Below are 23,327 nucleotides of genomic sequence, written 5' to 3' on the forward strand. Positions count from 1 at the left end.
GAAGAGCTCATCTTTTTACATTTGTTTATTGTCCTTGCATTTTGTATGTTAGGCATTGAGGTCTATGTACAACCTTTAAATATTTTTGCTATATATCTACGAAAATATATGCCTATAGGCTAGCTCAATTTGTGTTATTTCATTTTTTGAACATGAAGTCTGTTGTTGCCATTATGAATGTATAGCTTGCATTAGGCATTTTGCTTCTAATGAATGAACAAATTCAAATTGACAAAGTAGGCTACTTGGGATATTTTTAAGACAATAGTTGAGAGAACCTAAAAATCTGAATGCATTGCGTTATGCAGATTTTTTTAGGTTTTCTCAACGATTCCTTTATACAGCATGGTAAACTGAATATAGGTAGGTAGTTATTTGAAATGTTTTGCATGATACTGGCTTTCTTATGTGGGAATTGCGGAGAATTCATTTCATATTCACTTCTGTTATAGTGGCCCAGTTGAAGACTGATATCCAAACCTTGCTCTTTTTGATAATCCCAGTGTAGTTGTATTTAATACCATGGTTTGACAACACAATCCATTGAATAGCCTACACTAGACCAGTCAGTCTAAAAAGTGACATTTGAAGAAGACTTTCTCTCCCAGTATTCTAAAATTAATCAAGACTAGGCCTACTTAATTCTACTTAGCCTACGTTACGCGAACGCTTTGTCAGCTTTTGCCTGCTGTATGGTACATTAGCAAATAGTAGCCTATGCTACATGTAAGTAGGCGGCTCTGAAACATGACGTTTCAGCAGAGGGAGAGGCATTTTCCTTAGTGACGTCGCATGTACCGGCTGTTTGACTCGGAAACAGCCATACAGCGTGTAAAGAAGAAATGACCGACAGTGACCTCGAATAAGATGTTGAAGACCTATCTATTGTCTTCATCTCTTTACAACACATCAGCATTTATGTAGAATTCCGATAAAACAATTGTAGCCTACATTTTGAAGCGCCTTCGAAACGTCGAGTCGCTATACGCATCTGTCTTCCGAGCGTTTACATTTGCTACGTAAATAATGGAAAATGCTGAAACATCCGATCAAAACGGAACGACGCACTACACGAACGGTTCAGTGAACGGATTTCACACCCCGCAGTCCGGTAACGGGGACTGTATTTCGTCTAGCGGAGGTGGTCTAGGTGCTAGTGACAGTAGCGGTGGCCATAATGGTATTGAAAATTTCCACCATCTTCATCAGGATGTACACAACAATGGTTCGCCTGCGAAGCGCTGCAGACTCAGGAGACGCGTGGATTCGGGAAAGAAGAACAGACCACGTAAGTCGGGTTTTCACGTTCATATTAAATTGTAACTTAAACGGAACATTGACAATTAACACAACATAGACATACAGTAAATACATATTTTTTGAAGTAGGCCTATGGTTTATTTTAATTTTAAAATCTATCATTTAAGCAACTAAAAACGATTCCGGGGCATAAAACTAGAATTTTATTTATTTATTTTAATTTAATCGACGCATTCGTTTTTCGTATCTTCATGATAAATAAAGGTTATCTTACTGTACGTTAAAATGTACCATTTATTTTCTAACTGTTTGACTAAAGTGTTTGTAACGATGAATCAGAATTTTTCGCATTACGTTTTTATTCATATTTGTTTCAAGATCCTGAAAATGAGAGAGCCTGTTCAGTGTCATGAAGTCCCGGAAGTAATGAACCAATTTTATTGTTTTCTTCGCAATTAAAAAACAACAACAACAACAACAACAAGAAGAGGATCGTTTAAAAGAGAAATAGCTTAAAATGTATACACATTTCAAATTTGCCTGTATTAAGAGGTTTATGTGTTTCTGAAAGACCGGGTTATTTAGTGTTGTGAAATCAATGTGATGTTTGCTGTGAGGAGTCCATTGGCCAGATCAGTAACAGGGGGTGTGGCCAAAACACGCCAGATATGAAAGGCATGCTTGATCAGCCAATGAGAGGGAAGTATCACACAACGGGGTGGGGAAATCGCTCCGTATATGAGCTTGCAGACTTTACAGTTCTTGTAAAATAAACATATAAAGGCAATAGCACACCTGCCAGCTAACATGAACACATTTATTCTTCTGACAGCTGCATTTGAATGATATATTCATATATTGATTAGATCGTTGCTGCATAATCCTGTCTGTCTCACCTGAAAGTATGAAACTAATTGTGAAAAAGCAAGGTAAGGTCTTGCATGATATTTAATCAATAACATCAGTACGAGACAGTAAAATTATTATTTTTTTTTTTACTTTTTATGATTAGCTTTTTGAAGTTTACTGTCAAACCTACTAATCAAGTAGTTGCAGTAACAGTAATGCATTCATAGCTAGTATAAGTATATAGTTATGCGTTGTTGATATTCAATATTGTTTTAAAATATGTTTACTGTAAACTGCTGTAACCTCACTTTTTGTGCACTATCTGCTGTAATGTCACTCTGTGTTCTTGGTGACTTTGGAGTACTTTGCTCTCTGAGACAAGGAGTACACACACCTTTCACCCACATGTATGTCTGCCAGCTTCATTATCATCACTGATCTAAACGCAGACTGCCTTAACTAATCAATGACATAAGAAACTGCTTTCTCTCAACAATAAAACATTTTTTTTTCACTGTTTCACTAAGGTTATAAAAGAAATACTGTGGTTATATAAGTAAGATAAGTCTAAACAGTTTTTTTTAAAGATATACTTTTATGCTGGAAAGATTGTGTGAGATGGGTAACTTTTATTTTAAAGACAGGATGTTTCTCTGAATAGCTAGGCAATCTCTTTGAAACTGCTGTTACCATGGCAACAAAAGGCTCCACAAGCCACAGTGTGAATAGACCAAAATAATCTATTTTTTCCCTCTGCCAAAGTAGTCATAGTAATTTGCAATCAGACAGTATCATTAATATACTTATATACTAATATACTATAACTAAAATCATAGAAACATTGAAAAAATTATTCAAGTATTGCCAATAATCCAACATCACTTTTTTGAGTCCCATTTCACACCAATTGATACCACACAGAAATATTCAGGTTATGCTGTTTGGAAAGAATATTGAAATTTCCATTTCTAAAACTTGTTTTTGTTTCAGCCTTTCCATGGTTTGGAATGGACATCGGAGGCACCCTGGTAAAGCTGGTTTACTTTGAGCCCAAGGACATCGCTGCTGAAGAAGAACAAGAGGAAGTGGAGAGCCTAAAGAGCATCCGCCGCTACCTGACCTCCAACGTAGCCTATGGAAACACGGGTATCCGTGACGTTCACCTGGAGTTGAAGAACCTCACCATGTGTGGCCGCAAAGGCAACCTGCACTTCATTCGGTTCCCCACTCAAGACATGCACCGCTTCATCCAAATGGGCCAAGACAAGAACTTCTCCAGCCTGCACACCACGCTGTGCGCCACGGGTGGGGGCGCTTACAAGTTTGAGGAAGACTTCAGAACGGTACATGATCCACAGAGGAATGGCAACATAATAATGGATTTTATAATATTCGGAAAAGATTGAATGCGAAAAATATGTTGATCCGTGCCAGGCTAGTGTTTTGTTGACAATGACTGATTATCTTGCTGCTACTTATCCTATAACTGTTATCAGGACAAGAAATTGCTAACATCGGATACGCCCTTTCACATATATGATTGTGTAATTATTTGTTCCCACAGGTGGCTAGTTTGGAGCTGCAGAAGCTGGATGAACTGGACTGTCTTATTCATGGTCTGCTGTATGTTGACTCAGTTGGGTTCAATGGCCATCCAGAGTGTTATTTTTTCCAAAATCCCTCTGACCCTGAAAACTGTGTCAAGAGGCCATTTAGCTTGGAGAATCCCTTCCCTATGTTGCTGGTAAACATTGGCTCGGGGGTTAGCATCCTGGCCGTCTACTCCAAGGATGATTACAAGCGGGTCACGGGCACTAGGTGAATTCCTGCATCATCTTTTTCATGTAGCTAAGCAAACGTGTTCATTTCAGGTTTATGTCACTTGTCCTTGCTTGTATACGTGATTTGCATACGTAAGAAAAGAAGATCTGGCTACTACAGCGGCAGATATTTTACTTCCTGACTTGATGACATTTTTATCAGATATGTTATTTCAGAACCATAGATAAACCTCAAACCATCATATTTATTCCCACAGAAATGCATTGCCAAAGTACGGAGACATTTTTTTTACTTGTAAATTTGTTTTGTCATTTTAGTTAAAGGGTTATTCACCCAAAATAATCACCCTCGTGTCGTTCCAAACCCGTAAGACTTTCATTCATCTACTGAACACAAATGAAGATATTTTAAATGAAATCTGAGAGATTTCTGTCCCTCCATTGACAGCTACACAACTACCACATTGACGCTTCAAAAAGTTCATAAAGAGATTGTAAAACTAATCCATATGAATTTAGCGCTTTAGAACTAAAGTTTGGTCCAAAAGACTTTCGTTCATCTTTGGAACACAAATTAAGATATTTTTTATAAAATCGGAGAGATTTCTGTCCCTCCAATGACAGCTACGTGACCTCCACATTGATGCTTCAAAAAGTTCATAAAGAGATCGTAAAACGAATCCATATGAATTGAGTGGTTTAGTCCAAATTTTCTGAAGAGACACGATCACTTTGATGTGATCACAATCACTTTGACGATCGCATATCACACATATGATGAACTGATTGAATTTAGGCTTTTATTTACAGATAAACATTGATCGGCGAACATAAACAGAAGCTCATCCGTACTTGCATGACGTGCAGGAACAAACTTCATTGGTTCTTGTGGAAGCACAAACGCGCTGCGTAACAGACGAGAATGAACCTCAAGATGAACGAAAGCCTTACAGGTTTGGAAAGACATGAGGGCGAGTAAATGTTGACGGAATTTTCGGTTTTGGGTGAAAATTTAAATCCCTTTAAATCATGACCATGTTGTACTAATTCTTTCCATTGTTTTATTTAAGTCGTTTTAACGATTTAACTAAAACAAAAGAAAGAATTAAAAAATCGTGGACATGAATTAATAAGTTGTGGGAACAAATTCTAAATTCATGGCCACAGTATCAAATGAACAACAACAACAAAATCAAAACCCCCCTTGCAATTTTTTTTTTTTTACATCACAAATGTCTTAAATGTCACTTTTTTTTTCTTTTTTTTTAAACAACAATCAGCAACAAACATATTCACACATCAACACACCCAACAACACAGCATACATAAATACATTGTGTACATATAAAGAAAAAAAAAGAGAGAATAAGATCAGTAAATCATACCTGACAAACCTGACACCAGCATCAGTTCTTCCACTTACAGTTATAATTGGTTTTGAAGATAATTTATGAAAGGACGCCACATGACAGTCCATAGTGCAGCTTTAAAGGAATAGTTCACTTAAAAATGAAAATTCTTTCATCATTGACTCGCCCTCAAGTTGTTTCAAACCTGTATGAATTTCTTTCTTCTGCTGAACAAAAAGGAAGATATTTTGAAGAATGTCTGTAACCAGATAGTTGATGGACCCCATTGACTTCCATGGTAGGAAAAAAATACTATGGATGTCAATAGGGTCCATCAACTGTCTGGTTACCAACATTAAAAATATCTTCTTTTGTGTTCAGCACAAGAAAGAAATGCATACAGGTTTGAAACAACTTGAGGGTGAGTCAATTATGACAGAATTTTCATTTTTTAAGTGAACTATTCCTTTAACTGTAAAGTAAAAATGATGAATGAAAAATAAATTATTAATGTTAAAATGATAAATGATGATTTTGTTGTTGTGGATGTTATTTTGTAATGAAAATTGTTACATTTGTTGTAAAAACAAGATCTCTAATGAACCTACTTAAAGCAATGCAACAATCTTTAAATACTCTGACATTCATTTGCTTCATTGGTTGTGATTCAGTTTAGGAGGTGGTACGTTTCTAGGCCTGTGTTGCTTGCTGACCGGCTGTGATACATTTGAGGAAGCCTTAGAGATGGCAGCTAAAGGGGACAGCACAAATGTGGACAAACTTGTGAAGGACATTTACGGTGGCGATTATGAACGCTTCGGTCTCCAGGGTTCTGCCGTTGCATCCAGGTACAGACAGATTTGGCAGCATTCATATGTAAAAATGATCATATTTGTGATTAAAAAAAATCTTCACCCTTTTTCTTTTATTTGTTAGTTTTGGTCATATGATGAGCAAGGAAAAACGTGATAGTATAAGTAAAGAGGACCTCGCCAGGGCCACTCTTGTCACCATCACAAACAACATCGGCTCCATCGCCCGCATGTGTGCAGTGAACGAGGTTTGAAAACATTTTCTCTTAATGCAAAAGCTCACTTATCATGTTTAATAACTGTTTCTATCCATATTTCCAGGCTTCCAGCCACATTGATTGATTTTGTTTTATTAAAAATGCATAAGTTTAATTCAGTGGGCATTACCCCATGACACAAACAATATCAAGACCAAGTCTGTGGTACTAAAGATGGGCCTGAACTCTGTGTGCTCTGAGCTTCTTTACAGTGTTGTCTTGTGGCATGGAGATCAAGCAGCATTGTACAGGGCTATCACAGCACACGGAACAGCCACAAGATGGATGAAGTCGTCCCCCCCCACCCCCCTCCATCAAATTTTCTCTTCATCAAAATTCAAATTTGGAACAGTATCACTGTTTATTCTGACTGTCTGTTTTTGTGTTTTATATCCTCCAGAATATCGATAAAGTGGTTTTTGTTGGGAATTTCCTTCGGATCAACACTGTATCAACTAAGCTGCTAGCTTATGCCATGGACTTCTGGTCTAACGGTCAACTGAAAGCCCTTTTCTTAGAACATGAAGTAAGTAAACACTTAAAAAAAAAAATCATTTTAATTCCCTGTCAATGCTAAAATTAGTTGCATTAATAAAGACTTATCGTAACATTCTCCATAGTGTTCAATCAATGTATCAGCCAAGCCAGTATATGGCATTTTATAACTCTTGGAATCAGCCAATAAGCACACACATATTATTAACAATGTTTTGATACACATGAGATTATTTATAGTGGAGACATTATAGATTATAAATTAAAATTAGATGCTTTGAAACACCTCACGAAATCAGAATTTGAGTTTTGTGGCTTTTAGTTAATTTTCATACACATTTAAAATTTGAAGTCTTTAAAGACTGGACAAAAATATTGAAATATAAAAATTCGTTGAATTCTGTAAAAGTCAGAAATGTAATTTTGCTGATGTAACTTCTCTTTGAGTCACAACTCCTCACTTAGAAGTTAATTTCAATATATTTACTCCAACATTTTTAACTGACTTGTAGGCAGATTCATTGATTATAACAATATGTTCTAGTTTTTTCACATTGTACATTTCAGTCCTGTTCAGTCCCGTTATTCAAATATAGGTACAGGTGAAGAAAATGAGACCAGAAAAGATGGTAAATAACAGTGAAATGTGTTACTAAAGATGATTATGAGTATTTTAATATTAGGGATTACGATGAAGATGAGCACCTTTTGCATTAGGATTTATAAAATAAAAAACAACAACAGATGAGTAGCCGTCATGAGTAATATATAGGTATATAATAAAGGTTAATTTGAATATATGAACTTGCCTGTCTTTCCTCTCCAGCAATAGTCTGTGCTTGTCACTGCATGACTGCTCTGCTGATTAACGGGACTTTTAGCTCCCCCTTGTGTCCAAAAGATCCAAAATCTACTGTCAATGGATAATGTTGATTTCTGCTATCAAAAATTGTGCACTTTAAGAAAATATTATGTAAAATAACCCATTTAGGTTCAGCTATATTATGTATGTCTCATAAGATATTATTAAATTATGTATTTTATATACACTATCATTTAAATGTATAATATAAAAAAATGAGACACATTTTAAGTTGTAATTTATTATTGTGGTGGCAAACCTGAATTGTCTCACATCCTTCAGAAAAACTTGCTAATATGCTAATTTGGTGCTCAAGAAGCTTTTCTTATTATTATTATCAATGTTGGTTTTTATTTTTGTAGAAACCATGATACCTTTATTCAGGATTATTTTATAAAAAAAGAGAAGCATTGATGTCAAATAGAAATCTTTAGTAACATTATAAATGTCTTTACTGTCACTTTTCATCAATTTAATGTATCCTTGCTGAATTAAACTATTAATTTCTTTCCAAACAAAATTACTTTCCCCAAATGTTTGAATGTACTTTATATACAGTATGTCAAAATATCAGCCATCAATTGATCATAGGCCTTAACAGATGCCACATCATATGAAATGAGCATGTATGGAAATATAATAGAATGCTCTGCTTCTGTTCCACAGGGATATTTTGGAGCTGTTGGTGCCTTCCTAGAGCTACTGAAGATGACTGAAGACTCCTGAGACACTGAAGAAACCCAAACCAGAAGCTGCTGTAAGATTTCAGGAAAGCCACATCCCCTAATAAGGAAAAGCCATTTAATAATATGATCCGAGTTTCCCTTCAAATCATCGACACGTTGGTCCGTCTATGCTTGTGACAAAAGCAGGTGACCAAGAGGAAAAGACGCAACAACAACGCACTTTCAGTGTGTGATGAGCTGCACTTCATGTTAAGTGTGCCTCATTTCCGCTTCTATAAATCCAGCACAGCTTTGGCTTTGCCGTGTATTGATATTTTGATTAGATGATGATTTAGGACACTAAATATAATGCCTGTATACTCCCTCTACACCCAGTTTGTGAGCTTTATGAAAATAATTGTAACATATGAAAAGGGTTTGGAGGTGAGTGTTATGGGACTTTTCTCCCCCTGTTCTAGTCACATATGAGCATTCATCATATCTGTATTACATTAAAAATGCTAAGTTGTATTATTAAGCGTAAAATCATTTTGGATGTCCAAGTTAAAAATTCTAACATCTTTTTAATACAGCAATTGACAATTGAATTTCAGTACTTTTTCAATTACTTACAGAATTAGCAAAAAATCGTCAGGTAGACCTGTTTTATCTTCATTGGGCCTTGTACGATTAGTGGATTGTTGACATGAGTAGCTGTAGTTTCTAAGATATCTTTACCTCCTTTTAACTGGTCTGTCTAATGAACAGTGATCATATGCACCTGAGCTGACACTGATTGTGTTGGGACCAAATTGTCAATATTGACTGGAATTTTCATAGTTCACTACATTCAGTAAGTCCTTTCTTACCGTGATGAATTTTATTTGGTTTTACAGTCCCTAATGCCAATATTTCTCCGATCTGAATGTGTTAACAGTTTACCCTGTGTATATACACTGTAGTATATAATGTTTTGTTTTTTTATTTAATTTAACATTTGCACAAACCATCTCTTGTCATATTCATGCCATTATGCAAGTTTCATTAGAGACTGCTAACCAAGACTTATATTTACTGTCAAACCTCCTCGCAAATGCCTTCATCCTTTAAACATTTTCAGCTTAAACGTTGTCTATTAATGAAAATATTTTGCCTTTTTTTCCTCATGTATCAACATGAGCATCTCTAACTTTATGCCTAAACACCTTTTAACTCTCTGTATTAATACTGTACAGCTGGGTCTGACTGTGAACTGTAAAGATTGTTGTTCAGAACCAGATGTATGTTAAATACATGCTCCTAAAGCTGGAATCATCAATTCCAAAATAGTTATTGCAGTCATTATAATCTGTCTAAATATGTAGGATCAGAAACATAAGCACTTCCAAGACAAAAATGTATTGTCTTTCCCTCACTTTCAGCCACAGTATGACAGCAATTATTTTTCTACCAATTGCATTTTAGCATTTGGCTTCAGCAGTGTAAATAGGTACTCAAGACATTAAATCCTTTATTTTTTACAGCACTGATAAAATTAGCAGTTTTCGAGCTTGTAATTTACTTCTTTTTTTTTTCTGATCATCATGAATGCAAGCAAGACCAAAACTTCTTAGAGGAAGTAAAATGTACATTAAGAATAATTTCATAATGCATTTTTTATTGGAGGATTGACTGTAAAAAATATTCACCTATTGTGCATGTACTGAACCTACTACATGTTCAACAACAGACCTGTGCTGACATTAAAGTGTCTTCTAGCTGCTTGTGACAACATCTGTAGCACATTCCGTGCACTGCCTCTATGTCTTTTCCTTCTATCTGTTGATTCATGCTTTACTTCCTCTGCTCAGTCCTTAGAATTGCCTTATGCAGTGGGGTGCCATTTTGTCTTTGGATGTCTGGATTATGCACAATGGCACCCCAACATCTCTCTGAGCCACAAAAGTAACTTCCAAGTGTTATGGGGTGCCTTTTACTGATGGAGACAAGGCTTTATCTCTGTATTGTCGCAAATGCTAAATCCAGATGCCACTGTATGTGTATACATCAATCCTTAACAGTATATTTGAGGTGTTTTGAATTTCTTTTGAGAGGCGGGTGGAGGGTGGGGGGATTGAATGCATGTGTCGGTACATTGTATTTTTACTTGGGCAATGCAAAGCATGTACGCGATTTCTCAACATGGGTGACATTTCCTTAGGCACTTGGATGGATCGCTCCATCTTATGTAGTCAAATTGCCTTTTTATCAGGTTTTGTTCTTGTAAACCAGATCTAATGTCAATGCATGTTCATTCCTTGCGCTATATGTTAAATTGTACAAAACCTTTCTCCCCTTTCATAAATATATTCTGTCTCTTCCAAACTATACATGTTCGATGCCCAGTTTTCAGAAAGCATGTTCTAAATTGTAAATGCTGAGTCGCCATTACAGCTGAATTATAAGCTTTTTCTAGAGCTAAATTGTGTATTTATAAATCGTATCATTTTAGATAATTAGATGTTAATATTTCATGCTAATAACCCTCATCAATGACCTCAATCTCCTGACAAACTTGTCTGATGTATGTGATCTGAATGAGTATGTATAATTCTTTGCTAAAAATTATTTTAACTTCAGTTTCAGCGGACATATGAATCTCAAACAGAATCACTACACAAATTTTAAGTGTATTTCTTATGATATAATATTTGATGTTGATCGTATAGGGACCCCTAATTTACTTGCGCCTCGTAAGGAATGAACTGATCACAATACTCTGAAATTAATGTCACTAAGAGATTTTTATATTTGTTTTGAGTTGTATCATGTGAAAAGCTAACTTCATTTGTCAATAAACTATTTTGTAAATATCTAATAAATGTGTTAATTGTGGAAAATTGTTAACTCTAATGGCTTTTCATTCATTTTCTTTCATTTAATCCAAATATCAACCCTTACACCAGTTTACAGGATATTCACAAACATGCTGAATCAGCTTTATTGGCCAAGTATGCCTGTTGCCGGTTTAGAGCAAACCAACAGTGCTCATTTACACATACAGGCATGGCACAGCAGTGTTGGACTGAATGAGATATAAACTAATATAACATGATGGCAGATACCACTGTAAGGGGTTTTACAGTCAAAGACCCAGAACCAGATATGATGAATGAAGACCCGGAGTCAGAATTATAATAAATTAAAGAAAAGATGTACTGAAGATAGTTTGCAGTTTCATCATCAGAAGTCAGCTTCAAGACTCACACAGGAGTTCGTAGGCCGTCCCGCTTACAGTTACAAAGATCACAGCAGTTCCTACACCAAGGTCTAAGCTACGTCCTTGCTTCAGGTTGCAGTTTCCGATTGGCTAAGAGATAGACAAACATAGTAATTTTCCACACATATACAGATAGACTGAGGCCTATCTCCATCGATTATGCAGCTGACACTCCGACCCTGAAGTTAGGCACGTCATGACCTTCCAGGTTGCAGATTTGGGTTGCCGGGCGCCAGCATGTCCAGAACAACAAATCAGTCAATCTCCAAAAATGCCAGTGGTTCCCTTTCGTGGTCGCTACAAGTTACGTCGTGACGATGAATGGGGTTTCGCTTAGAAAGCATCTCACCTTCGAGAATACAAAACGAGCCAATGGCAAGAAAATGCCATGGGTCTGCGGAATTTGCATAGCGTAACTCCGCCCCACCTCGTGGGTATATAAGGAAGTACGCTGGCAACATGCAGTTATGTTTTCGCTGCGGAGCCAAGAGCATTCTTCACTCCACAAGCCATTCTGAGATCTTCTCTCTTCACTCTTCGCGACGAGCTACTCTCCAGGTGTTGGTGTGACAGCGATCTCCAGCGAGTTCACATTGCCTGCTGATCTGTGCAGTGATCTCTCGTGTGTCCTCCCTGGTCGCTTCAACACTCTGCAGAATTTTCCTCTCACAAAAGAGCTTGCGCGTGGCACGTCTTTTTAAAGATGTCTCGCCCGTGCACTTCTGGTTGCGGTCGTACTGTTTCTTAGTTTTATGGGCACAATCGCTGCCTTGCGTGTTTGGGCTTAGATCACACTAAGGCAGCCTTTGTGGATGACTCATGTTCTCATTGCAGGAACATGACCATCACGACACTGCAGTCGAGACTCAATGACCTCACTAAAGCGAGAGTCCCCTCATCCACATCCTGATTTATCCCCTCCTCGAGAGGTGGTACTTTGGCTGGTGGCCAGGGTGACCTGAGGGTGACAGTGTGGAACAAAGCGCGGACGATTCTTCCTCAGCCCAAAGCCCCCTCTTGCGTGTCGCAACCCGCGAGCGTCCCGATTGAAACTGTAGGACCGTATTCGGACGTTTCTTTCGACGCTCCAGACGAGGAAACTATGTCTTCATCACAAGGTGGGCAGGAGTCCTCGGGAGATGATGACTCGACAGCATTGTCCGAGTCAGATCCCGAGTTGATGGCCATGCTTTCCCGGGCAGCTGCAAGCATCAGGCTTGAGTGGAACCCTCCACCCTGTCCTGAGCGCTCGCGGATGGACAATTGGTTTTTGGGTGCTGCCCGCTCCAAATACCTTTCTTCCCGGAGGTGCGCTTCCGTGCGTTGCTCAAGAACCAACACGTACTAGTCCGCTCAGACAATACCATGACAGTAGCATACATCAACGCTCCCGCCATATGCCGCAACCCACCCACCACCTCCTCCTATGGAGTCAGAAGCATCTGAGGTCGCTTCGAGCCATTTATATCCCGTGAGACCTGAATCGTGCAGCCGACGAGCTCTCATGGTTTCAGCCTCTTCCTGGAGAATGGAGACTCCGTCCCCAGACAGTTCAGCTGATTTGGTCACAGTTCGGCGACGTACAGGTAGATCTGTTTGCCGCACTGGCGCACAGCTGGCCACAGGGCCTCCGCAAATATGCGTTTCCCCCAGTGAGCACTTCTTGCACAGACCCATCAGGGAGGACGAGGAGCAGGTCATATTGGTTGGCTCTCATTGGCCCACCTGGACCTGGTTCTCTGAACTAGTACTCCTCGCGACAGCACCTCCCTGGCCAATTCCTCTGAGGAAGGACCTCCTTTCTCAGAGATGGGGCACCCTCTGGTAGTGACAAATTTAATTTATATAGACACAGTTTGAAATATAGGTACTATTAGCTGACTAGAATACTTTACCCAAAAATTACATTTCTGTCACCATCCTATCGTTCTAAACCCATAGGACTTTCCTTTGTCAAACACAAATGCAGACATTTCTTGACAGTTTTTGCTTGTCAAGCATATGTGTTTGAGCTTCTACTGACCATATTTAATGTGCTCTATGTATCCACAACTTTCCTGAACTCTGACCTTTCCCGTGATCACTATGGCAACGTAGAACAAGCCGGTAACGAACTTCCGGTTTACGTTAGCCTGAAGATACTGCTATCGGAGAGCCTCAACAAGCCCAAACAACTTGCTTGGGTAATGACGAGTAGAGCTTAGATCGGGCCCAAAAAAATAAAGCCCGACCCTACCTGAGCCCGTTGTGTCCGAACCCGGCCCAACAAGACCCGATTTAGACCCAACCATTTTTAATACGTGGGCCGTTGTAACCAGGGGCGGCGCCAGATAATTTTTTAACATGTGCTGAGGGGGTGCTAGATATATTATATATAAATATTTTTAATAAATGAGCAAAAATTGGCCACTTAATATTTAATATTCAATTATTTTAATGATCACAATTAAAGTATTAATTTTATTGAATTGAACAAGCACAACATTCAGCATTCAATCAAATATTATTAAAGATGTATTATTATTAATAATATTATTTCAACACAATATCTCGTTATTTCGACATAATATGTGTGCCAAGTGTGCATGCAACAAGCAAGATGTGCATTTGTAAATCCGGTGACATGCGTGCATTGATTTTTATTAATAAACTAGTGTTTTCTGTCCGTGTCGGCTGCAAAGATGTTGACGATCGCCATCTCCGTAGTGAACGCGCCTATAGCCTAGAGAGAAATGCACATCTTGGATTAAATAATCAGAGAGTAGCCTATTTCTTTCCATTTTGAATTGTTTCGTTTAAAGACATTTAAAGCTGTCTTTAGATAGGCTATATTTCTCATGTCTGAGTTTCGGTAAATTTATGATGAGATGCGCTCCTGTTCATGTGCAATACAAGTGACCACGGCGCGCTGGCACCTCCATGTCATGATTTATATTGTCTGCTATATTTATACAATTTATACAAAACGAAATTCACTTTAAAGAAAGGCTTTCTACAAAACAAAACTTAAAGGTATAGTGGAGGATTTTCCTGAATTTTAGAAAAGATCCGCCCGCTCCACTTTTTGAAAAAATGCACATGTGCAACACTCTACCTGCTCCCGAGAGGGAACGCCTATTAAACGTGTGCACGAGAGAGCATGCACGAGCCTAGTGCGTGACTTGTGCCAGGGCTAGGATCGCTAATCATAGCTTACATTTACTAGCAGTGATTTTAAATGGATTTCTCCAAATAGCATGCCAAACTTTACCTGTCGAGTAAAAACTTTGCGACTGAGGCATCAGTGGGAAGCCCAACCTGTGCTTTTAGCGCACGCCAGCGTGTGAAATATTCTCCTAAAAACACTCTGGTCTTGTTTCTTTCTTCAGAGGCCTTTCTCTTCTTGTCATACAATTTGTAGACACTTTCTCTTGCGACCCTCAGACATTTTGAAAAAACCCGGTGAGAACGGCGAGCTTCAATGAATGGCTGAAACCGTAGCTCACCACACATATACACCTGAAAGTGCGCATGCGCAGAAAGCGAAAACTACCTAGGGACGAGCACGTACGACGGCCTTACGTAAACATATCACCAGAATGATTGACAACTAGGAGGACCAATAGTCTTGATGATCCACCCGGAAAAAGAAAATCCTCTACTATCCGCCTGTTTCTCCAGCAACCAATGGGTGATGACCTACTTCCGCTTTCCGGTATAGTGTTTCCTGTTCAGCGGCTAACCTCTACTTGCTAAGTTGCTTGTGTACTTCATAACAAACTAAGTTGTTAGTGCCATGATATCGACAGAGAATAAGTTGTGTTTAAATGCTGCTAACATGAGTTCAGGTTTAACTTGTGCCGTTGTTGGCTGCCATAACAATTCAAGAAAACATGAACATTTTGTCGGAAACGTCTTGCTTCGAACATCAACAACTTCGAAGAAATTGTCCATGTCCATCGCCCTATGCTTTGCACTCCATGCCAAGGAATGAGGAACGCAAAACAGCGTGGCTTGCAGCTTTGAAACTAAAACACCCTCCAAAGAAAGTGTATGTTTGCTCTTTCCATTTGTTAAAAAAAAAGCCAACCGAACTGTATCCTGATCCGGAGCTTAATCTGGGCTACGACCGACCACCTCCGAAGACGAGGAGAAAGCTAGTCCGGCTAAATGTGTCGGAAACGGCTAGCAGCAATGAAGACATCAAAGGCAGTAAGTTAAACTGTAACTTTACAGTTATTCCATGTTTTATGCAGCAAGTTATATATAAATACTGGTTATATAACGTTGGGCTGGAAACTGAAATGACGTAACGTAAGCCAAACCTCACTTTTAATTTAATGTTACTAGTATGTCCTTTTCGTGATGTGGGAGTGCCGGGACGGCTGAAACACTTTTCAGATAAACACCATTTTAAAAAGAAAATGTTACAGACGTTAGGGTTCTGCTTAAGTACTTCATACTGTACATGCTGATGTAACGTTAGTTTGACATATCAGTGTTGTATGAGCTCAGAGAAATTTGCTGTCTCATTCGTCACGTGTTTCACTTATTATCAGTTCATCCCTATACGTTCTTCTACTCCACAACATTTCAAAAGGCAAATATTATAGCCTACTTGTAAGTCACTACAATTATTTGAGAGCTTTATTTGCTAGTTACCTTTTCAGTTTTAGATAATTAATACAAAACATACATTTACTGGTCAATTATGACATGTTGTACTTCTAGTGTTTACTTTACTATTGTGTAACTTTGGCAATACTTTTGTTTTGGTCAGACTGCTCAGCGGGCCTGTCCTCAACTGCTTCAGACCAGATCAGCAACTCAAGTTCTGCAACTCCCATTCACCAACAGTTACACTCAGTCCATACACAGTGGGAGGACCCTGCCCGACAAGATCATGATTACTGCAAGGCAGCCAGCAGAAAAGATGTGCAGGATAAGATGACTAAGTGCGATTGCCTACTTTTTGCTTCAAAGTAATGCGGATGCTTTGCTCTACACTGGTCTAGATCTAGAAACATTTGACATTCTTACTTCAACACTGGAAGGACATGCCAGTAATTCATTTACAATGCCTGTTCGAGATCAAGTTTTCCTGACACTTATGAAATGAAAAAAAAACGTGTAATAGGTGATCTAAGCAGACAGTTTCATGTATCACTGAGCATGGCTAGCAGGATAATCTCATATTGGATCGACAAACTGGAGGAAGTTTTCCGACCTCTTATTCCATGGCTTCCAAGAGAAACTATTCGGGCAACCATGCCTGCAGCCTTCAAGAGGAATTTTCCCAGTACAACATGTATTATAGACTGCAGTGAGAGCCTTTTACAGAAACCCAAAAACCTTGATTCCAGAGGAGAAACATACAGTCATTATTATTCACATAACACTGTGAAATACCTGGTAGCTGTTGCCCCATGTGGACTGATTATGTTCATTTCTGCAGCATATGGAGGGCGATGCAGTGACAAATTTATCACTATGGACTCAGGCATGTTGGACTACTTAATGCCTGGAGATGAGGTCATGGCAGATAGAGGCTTTACCATAAAAGACTTGCTGTTTGAGAGAAAGGTGAAGTTGGTAATGCCTTCTTTCACAAAAAAGCGTGGACAGCTAACAGAGGAACAGGTGACAAGTACGAATTGCACATGTGAGAATTCATGTTGAAAGAGCAATTCGGCGTTTGAAAGTTTACAAAATACTGTCCCAGGTTGTTCCGATCACTATGGCTCCTAAAATTGACAAGATTCTAAGAGTGTGTGCTGCTCTTGTTAATCTGAGGGAGGATCTTATTCGAAATTAGGGCTGCAGCTATTGATTTAGTAATCTGATAAGAAATACTTTTGTTTTATTGAAGAGCTAGTTTAATTTTCGGAAATAGCAACATTTTTATTGCCTACATTGCTTACAATATCGCTCAAAAACTAAATGATGTTTTATTAACAAGGTTCGGGAGGAGCAGGTGCAGATAATTAACCCAATTAGCACAAGTGGAGATCAATCAGTAATCAACTCAGGACAATATAAATAACAGCAGAACCCACCTCTGTTCCTTGACAGTTTATTCAGCATCCCACCTCCACCCCATCTCCTCACAGTTCCATCTCCTCACTTCTAGTTCCATCTACTCTCACCAACGGGGGGAGTACTCTGGGTTCGGGCAGAAATTCCGAGCTTGGAGCCCTCCACCCGGACAGCACGCCAAATCCATAACCTTTACCGTAATAATTATATGTAGATGTGAACTCGTGAAACATTTTATGTGCCATATTACATTGTTTTTATAGAAAACATTTTCTGAAATGCAATAATAACTTCAAACTAAGGCATACATTAAACATACATTAACATTACCTTAAGTTGTGCAACTTAACTTTCAGAACTACAAGTGTCAACCTGAGACTGATCTGTGTATAGGCCTAACGAAGCTTAAAGGGATAGTTCACTTTAAAATGAAAATTCTGTCATCATATACTCACCCTGTTCATATTCACATGCTGTACAACACATGTTCACATACACTCTACATGTTTTGTAGTGTTTTAGCCATTGTGGCATAATTTCATTTGACGTTATTATATATATAATATTGTATATACATGGATCACATATTAAATTATTAAAGGGATAGTTTACTTTAAAATGAAAATTCTGTCATCATATACTCACCCTCGAGTTATTTCAAACCTGTATGAATTTCTTTCTTCTGCTGAACACAAAGGAAGATATTTTGAAAAATGTCAGTAACCAAACAGTTAACTGGTCCCATTGACTTCCATAGTAGGAAAAAAAAAAATACTATGGAAGTCAATGAGACCAGAAACTGTTTGGTTACTGACATTTTTCAAAATATCTTCCTTTGTGTTCAGCAGAAGAAAGAAATTCATACAGGTTTGAAACAACTCGAGGGTGAGTATATGATGACAGAATTTTCATTTTAAAGAGAACTATCCCTTTAATAATTTAATATGTGATCCATGTATATACAATATTATATATATAATAACGTCAAATGAAATTATGCCACAATGGCTAAAACACTACAAAACATGTAGAGTGTATGTGAACGTGTGTTGTACAGCATGTGAATATGTATGCATTTTTTAACATAATACTAACTGGTATTATACTGTATATATATATTAAACTACTTATATATGGTTGGAATCGCATTGCATATTTTTTCATAAAAAAAAAGAGACTGCCAGCATGTTTTTGCTTAACACTGAAAGAATGTTTACTTTACACAGTCTAAAGGTATCCCAATTTTCACTCAGATTCTCTTAATGTATGGCACACATTTATGGTCATGCCACATGTGCAGATGTTCACTGAACCTTGTCCATTACCTCAATGTATCTTTTATTTAGCTTAAACCGTCCTGCAGCATATTCATCTACAAGCCAAGGTAGCATACGTGAGAAATAAAAACCTCTCAATCGCTTGACTTGCTCCGTCACAAATGCCTCATCATACTGCACTGTAAGGGAAACATGCTCTTTGGGTGTCCAGATCAAAAGTGTAGCAGATTTTAGACCTGTGCAAAACATTGTAAGCTGTACTTGCATGTAATATCCCCTACTGACAGTTTTCTGCAATTGCAGCCCTCCATCTACTAGTTTGACATCACTGCATTTCTGAGTAAGCTGTACAGTAAGTGAGGGCTGGGTTGGCACTGGACATTTTACTTCCAGTAGCACACGAGTCAATGACCCCATCAGGACTGGCAAAGAGCCATGGTTCTTGGACACTTACAACAGTGCCCCTATGAGTAATGCTCATGCCCTCTTCTTTTAGCTCTTGGCAAGCTCTATATTCATTTGCTTTCCATAGTTAGTCGCATAGTTACCACGAAATGAGGGGTATATGTGCTCACATAGAAATTTGTCACTGCTTGTGGTTGCATGGACGGGAACCTTTTTTGCAGAACTTGCAGTAAGTCAGATTTTTCTACAATTGTGCCACAAATCAGAGGCATTTGCTCTCTGGTTTCTAATTCTAATTGAGCTGCTTGGTCATCACTAACTTCAACATATGCCTGGTAGAATGCCTTGCATGAGTTACAGCTAAGCTCGTTATTGTGTATCTGATGTGGCTGAAGAATCTTGTCATCAACTGCACTGTAACTAGTGCTAGGTTGTTCTGCTGATGGTGAGGCATTATAACACTAATAATGTGTTCTTCAGGACAAAAAGTGGTTGGAGGGTGGATTTGTCCACACTGTCTCTGAAGTCTTTGTGTGACACATTGTTGGAAACTTTTATTCCTTCATCGAAGCAAAAACCAGGAGATGTTGGGATCACGTTCAAACAGAAGTTATTCTTTATTGAGGGTGGCTGTAGTTCGTCCAACAAAATCTAAATCTAATACAGTATGCATTGTGGCTATATACATTCCAAGGGGGAGGGATTACATAGAGGCGGAGAGTCTGAACAAAGCATGCAAATGAAGTAGGAACACACCCTACTCTGAGATCGCTACCAGTCCCAATTGAATCAGCGTAACTATTCAAATGCTGATACTGGCCAGGAACTCCGGTTCCAAGAGCCATCCCAGAGCCATTAAAGACAAAAGGTGAAAGTCTCCCCTTCAGCTAATCCAATCAACCTAACGATTCAATGTCTGGGCTCCGAAAAGGTGAGAATCTCAGTGATCTGACTCATTTAAAACACAATAGAGAAAACAGGACTGGCCGGAGTCTCTAGCTAGAAACTGACCCTACTTAAAATCAAAGTCTTAACTTTTAATGTTGAAAACTAAATTAAACATTTAATAAATTTGTAATACAACAACATGATGTGGTGTATTTGGGAGTGGTTGACTGGCTACAACCCTACAGTTAACACTGTATTACTGTTCTGCCTTGTGGTGCCTGAAGTTAATCTGACTCAGACGTTTAGGCTCAAGGTTCTTTGATGTCCCTGAATTCCACCTGCGCTGCTCATCTGTACATGCAAGCCCTGTCTTTCCACCAATCACTGCATTTTGCACCTGCAATGATGGCATCAACACTGTCTTGGTTATTTATCCACTTACTATTAACATTGCTATTATTAATAGTAAGTGTATAAATAACAAAGACAGTAAGCATGAACATAAGTATATTAAATTACAAGTGTAAAAGTACATTTTGTCAAGTGCTGTGCATATGTAGTGTTTTATTTTTACCTTCCACAGAATAGCTGCTGCATGGCTACATGACTTCCCTAACCCGGCAATGCAAGAGCAGCCGACTGTCTCAATGACTCCACTTTCCCTCAGCATTACCCATGCTGTATGTTTAGCATTATTGACACTCTGACTGGTCTCTACTGCTGCCTTCAAAAATATAAAGCCGCTGTGTTTCTTCAACAATACTGTACCTATTTTGTTACTATGCAAGTAAGTATATGCTTCTGTGCTTTTGTAATTACGTAATTCTTTGCCATCAACCCCTTCAGAAAATAAAAGGTAATTAACAACGTCGATGTAGCTAACATCGGGCCATAGCTTCATGTCATCTAGCCACTCCGTCATAAGGGATGGATGAGGGACTGTTATGGTACTGTCGTCACGACTAGTTAAAACATCCATGGTGTGTATCCACCTCCGTTTTTTTCCATTTGTGCTTCATCCATGGAGAAACACCGGCTTTTACAGCAAACACGCTAGCAAGCTACAAGCTATCAAACGTACACAAGCTTCGAACCGGAAAAGGACAACCGGCTTCCGGTTCAAACCCGCTATGAATCATGGGTAAATTCGCTAACCAGGAAAAAGGTGGATACCTTTAATGAAGAAAATTAAGTTTAATCATGTCTGACCCACTCTATGTCTCCCGATGCATCCTATCATGCTGTTCACTTTTCATAATCAACATAGATGGAAAAAATTACATTATAATATTTGAACAAATATGAAACTAAATGCTCTTATTTAAAGACTACAACAAATATAGTAGGCCTACATACTCTCTATTTGTACAAATTGCTGCACATTCAAGTTAATTCTCGAATTAATTTTCAAATGATTGAAAACAATAAACATACCACTTAAAATATATATACAGTTGTACTGCAGTTTTTTCTAAGTACAAGAAACACTCTTTCCGCGTAGAGGGTCCGTTTATGTTGGAAACAGCTCCCATTCATAAAATCCTTCAGTTTTCGCGTGTTGTTTGTGCACCCGACAATGGTACAAGTTGAGCCACAAGGAGCCATTGCTTATCTGTCAGCATTACTACTTGTCAGTTATCAGTTTCACCCGTTTGTACCGCGACGCGAGTATCCCTTGTGTGCTAGCTTCATTAAGCGTTAGGCTAAACCTGGAACTGAGATACCGTCAACAGGAAGTATCGAGTGTCATGGCGACGCCCAAGACTCGCAGGAAAGTTGTGGATATCCATTGATCAGTGTTTATGTGTGAATAAAAGTCTAAATTAAAAATAATAACAAAAGTCTTATGAGTTTGAAAAGTAAATGCTAACAGAATTTTTCCTTTTTTGGGTGGATTAACCCTTTATTTCTGATTGGTCAGCCAGGGAATCCAGCTGTCTGATACTGTCTAGTTGTTTTTCCATAGAAAAGCTTTACCACAGCGCTCATCTGGGAAACTGAAACCATCATTCATTTGGAGTAGACATGAAATGGAAGTTTCGGAAAGTGTCTTCCCTATAGAGTGGTGCAGGTGTATAACATCACTTTGTAGGCCAAAACAGTGTTATCATTTTAGCACTTCCAGTTCCATCATCTCAAAGTCAGTGGGTTTTTTGAAAGGGGTTTTGCTTGAGCACAAGCTCAAGAAACTTTCACGTTTTATTCTGCTACATAAAATACACCAGTGTTACTCCACTTGTGATTTTTTTGAAGCTGTAATGCGTCTTGAAAAAGGCAGTTGCTAACAAGTGGCTAAATGGGACTACAGAGGCTGTTGAGGAGACTAAACGTCATCATGCTGAACAGGTAAACTCATTCCACTTTTACAGAATCGTTATGCTCATAATTGTGCTCTCATAAACTATTCTAACTCAAACGTTCTGGGAAATTCAGAAAGAGTTGTTGGAAGCTTCTGTAATTAAAAATGAATGGAAGTCAATGGAGACATATGACTAGTAAAAATTCATTTGTAGAGCTCTCTAATTGGAATTGTTACTAGTAAGAATTGAATTAGCGAGCTTTGTAATTGTAATTCTTACTAGTAATAATTGAAAAAGAGAGCTCTCTAATTGTAATTGCTACTAGTAAGAATTGAATTGAAGAGCTCTCTAATTCAATTCTTACTAGTAAAAATGCAATTACGACGAGTAACGCTGGATACAATTTAAGCTAAAACGGCTTGCCATACGAGACACTAGTTTGAAAATGTGCATTTATTCTCTTCAGCTGTGATAAAACAGCACGTCACTACAGGAAGCAGAAAGTCCGACTTCACGTCTCCGTTTTCAGCTCCTCCCGTCTGCAAGCGGCAACTCTTCGCCGATCGGTTACATCCATCCACAGCTAGGGTAACTCCATAGTGTATCTATGGGGTAACTCAACCCCTGGTCAGAGCCTGACTCCACCTACTGGCAATATTTGAAAAATGCTGGAAAAGTGGGCAGAGCCCAGCGGAGATAGAGGGGACGAACAGAGGGCGGGGCTGTGCGGGGGGGCGTGTACCTGAGACCCGTTTCAATAGCGCGCGCTCTCTGTAGGCATGTTCACGTTAGCAGATGAGTTGCCATGAGAACGACTGACATCTGTATCTTTTCATACAGATTACATAAACAG

General features: G+C 38.6%; 1 protein-coding gene across 2 annotated transcripts; it reads left to right on the forward strand.

Moving 5' to 3' along the window:
• Positions 1 to 11,211, forward strand: pank1b (pantothenate kinase 1b). 2 transcript variants are annotated; one of them, XM_084434184.1, is made up of 7 exons: positions 1 to 1,288; positions 3,100 to 3,452; positions 3,674 to 3,927; positions 5,911 to 6,087; positions 6,176 to 6,299; positions 6,709 to 6,834; positions 8,332 to 11,211. In XM_084434184.1, exons 1-7 carry the CDS (start codon positions 1,027 to 1,029, stop codon positions 8,389 to 8,391), a joined length of 1,356 nt encoding a protein of 451 aa, XP_084290310.1. In that variant the 5' UTR covers positions 1 to 1,026; the 3' UTR covers positions 8,392 to 11,211. The 2 variants fall into 2 exon arrangements, with proteins under 2 accessions (XP_084290310.1, XP_084290311.1); XM_084434185.1 differs by lacking the exon at positions 1 to 1,288 and adding an exon at positions 2,025 to 2,189.
• Positions 11,212 to 23,327: the final 12,116 nt, after the last annotated feature.

The sequence above is a fragment of the Rutilus rutilus genome (genome assembly GCF_951802725.1).
Source record: "Rutilus rutilus genome assembly, chromosome: 16".
Classification (NCBI taxonomy): domain Eukaryota; kingdom Metazoa; phylum Chordata; class Actinopteri; order Cypriniformes; family Leuciscidae; genus Rutilus; species Rutilus rutilus.